General features: G+C 42.6%; 2 protein-coding genes across 2 annotated transcripts in view; both read right to left on the minus strand.

The window, feature by feature from the left end:
* The window catches only part of LOC135094956 (protein artichoke-like), a 14,623-nt gene extending 13,647 nt beyond the window's left edge, over window positions 1–976 (minus strand). The window contains exon 1 of the mRNA XM_063995497.1: window positions 1–976. This exon is cut by the window's left edge and continues 1,002 nt beyond it. The gene's annotated coding sequence lies outside the window, so the exon portion shown is untranslated.
* A 267-nt stretch (window positions 977–1,243) lies between these two features.
* Window positions 1,244–2,500, minus strand: part of LOC135094861 (organic cation transporter protein-like) — an 8,792-nt gene continuing 7,535 nt past the window's right edge. The window contains exon 11 of the mRNA XM_063995322.1: window positions 1,244–2,447. Coding sequence (XP_063851392.1) covers window positions 2,226–2,447 — 222 coding nt within the window. The 3' untranslated portion in view covers window positions 1,244–2,225. The remainder of the gene's footprint in view (window positions 2,448–2,500) is intronic.

Genomic DNA, 2,500 nt, shown 5'->3' on the forward strand with positions numbered 1-2,500 from the left:
ATTGGGGTTTTCAAGGGTGTTTTCATGGTTCTAGCGATAGTTTAACAGGCTGCAGTGGAAGTTATTGGGGTTTTCAAGGGTGTTTTCATGGTTCTAGTGATAGTTTAACAGGCTGCAGTGGAAGTTATTGGGGTTTTCAAGGGTGTTTTCATGGTTTAACAGGCTGCAGTGGAAGTTATTGGGGTTCTCAAGGGTGTTTTCATGGTTCTAGTGATAGTTTGACAGGCTGCAGTGGAAGTTATTGGGGTTCTCAAGGGTGTTTTCATGGTTTAACAGGCTGCAGTGGAAGTTATTGGGGTTTTCAAGGGTGTTTTCATGGTTCTAGTGATAGTTTGACAGGCTGCAGTGGAAGTTATTGGGGTTTTCAAGGGTGTTTTCATGGTTTAACAGGCTGCAGTGGAAGTTATTGGGGTTCTCAAGGGTGTTTTCATGGTTCTAGTGATAGTTTGACAGGCTGCAGTGGAAGTTACTGGGGTTCTCAAGGGTGTTTTCATGGTTCTAGTGATAGTTTAACAGGCTGCAGTGGAAGTTACTGGGGTTCTCAAGGGTGTTTTCATGGCTCCAGTGATAGTTTAACAGGCTGCAGTGGAAGTTATTGGGGTTTTCTTGACTTCAGCGATAGTCTAACAAGAATTCTGCGCCTTAAAGACAAAAAAGGACCCGAGAGAACCTGATTAACTATTCACGTGGCCTTTGAAAATAGTCCTGGGGGGAGAAAAGAGCTCTCCAACACACGGGGGGGGGAGGGCGAGGGAGGCTGGAACGCACGCTAATACACCCCCGGGACGAGACGCGATACACACGCTCCCCTCGTGACGGCACAATACTGACTGACTGAGGAGTGAGGCTTTCCGTTTGGCTCTGGTGCTTTTGTACAAGAGATGATGATTATTGTACATTCTCTCTCTCTCTCTTTCTCTCTCTCTCTCTCTCTAGTTCCGTTAATTGAGTTTAATTTTATATTCTGCAATTGTTTTATGTAATATCCGTGTTTTGTTGCTATTGTTATTATTATTATTATTATTATTATTATTATTATTATTATTATTATTATTATTATTATTATTATTGTTATTATTATTATTGTTATTATTATTATTGTTATTATTATTATTGTTATTATTATTATTGTTATTATTATTATTGTTATTATTATTATTGTTATTATTATTATTGTTATTATTATTATTGTTATTATTATTATTGTTATTATTATTATTGTGGAGGTGTAAGAGAAAAGGTATTTATTTGTTTGTTTATTTGTTCGTTTATTATAGTTATCATCAGTGGTGTTAGTAGTAGTAGTAGTAGTAGTAGTAGTAGTAGTAGTAGTAATAGTAGTAGTAGTAGTATCAAAAAGAAGAACAAGAACACTGAAAAAAAGTAAGAAAAAGAGGAAAGAGAAGAAAAGAATTAACGAAAAAAACAAAAACAAAAACAAAACAAAAAACAAATAAGAAAGAAAGAAAGAAAGAAAGAAAGAAGGAAAAGAAATAAGAGGAGAGAATACATCAACAGAAAGAAAAATACCACCACCATCACCACCATCACCACCACCATCACCACCACCACCATCACCACCATCACCACCACCATCACCACCACCACCACCGTCATTTCCTCTTCCCACGCAAACACCCCCAATCTTCTGAGGGCGTGGGCGTCTTCCTGCTGGGGCGTGGCGCTCCTGACGAAGGGAGGGTGTAGTGAAAGGGCGTAATTGGGTGTATGCGACCTTGCCTGGGGTGTAAATAGTGCTAATTCTGCTAGACGAAGGTGTTAGGGTGACGTGTGTGTGTGTGTGCGTGTGTGTGTGGTGTAGCTACTGTAGGAGGTGCAGAAGAAGGTGTTTTTAATGCGTTTGGGGGGTGTTGGTGTGTGATTCTGTGGGTGTGTTTTGGTGTATGTGTCTCTGTGTGTGTTGTGTGTGGCTGTGTTTTTCTCCTGAAGGCGCTGACGGAGGTGTAGAAGGGATACACTCGCTTAGAAACCTATCCGAACTTAAACAGACCTAACTTAAACTAACCTAACCTAACCGAACCGAACTGAACCGAACCGAACTTGACCTAACCGAACCGAACAAAAAAAAAAAAGGACGAAAATCTCTGGAAAAATGGAAAACACACCAGGACTTCGGATTATCGTGTTATTGTTGTTGTTGTTGTTGTTGTTGTTGGTGGTGTTGGTGGTGGTGGTGGTGGTGGTGGTGTTAGGGGCGTCATCCACTAGGAGCCTGACAGTGGTAATGACTCCTCCTGGTGGTTCGGCTGGTGAGGGCGTGTTCCTGACTTCTGGTGGTGGTGGTGGTGGTGGTGGTGTGTCTCGCTGTGCTTCACCGTGTCTGGCAGTGCGCATCCCTTGGTCTCCGGCAGAAGGCGTGTGCTGATGGCGGCGATGATGGAGACGCTGCCGAACACCACGGAGGCGGCCCAGGGGCGTGACGACCCCTGAGAGAGAGAGAGAGAGAGAGAGAGAGAGAGAGAGAGAGAGAGAGAGAGAG

This window comes from Scylla paramamosain, chromosome 47, assembly GCF_035594125.1.
Source record: "Scylla paramamosain isolate STU-SP2022 chromosome 47, ASM3559412v1, whole genome shotgun sequence".
In the NCBI taxonomy this organism is placed as follows: Eukaryota; Metazoa; Arthropoda; class Malacostraca; order Decapoda; family Portunidae; genus Scylla; species Scylla paramamosain.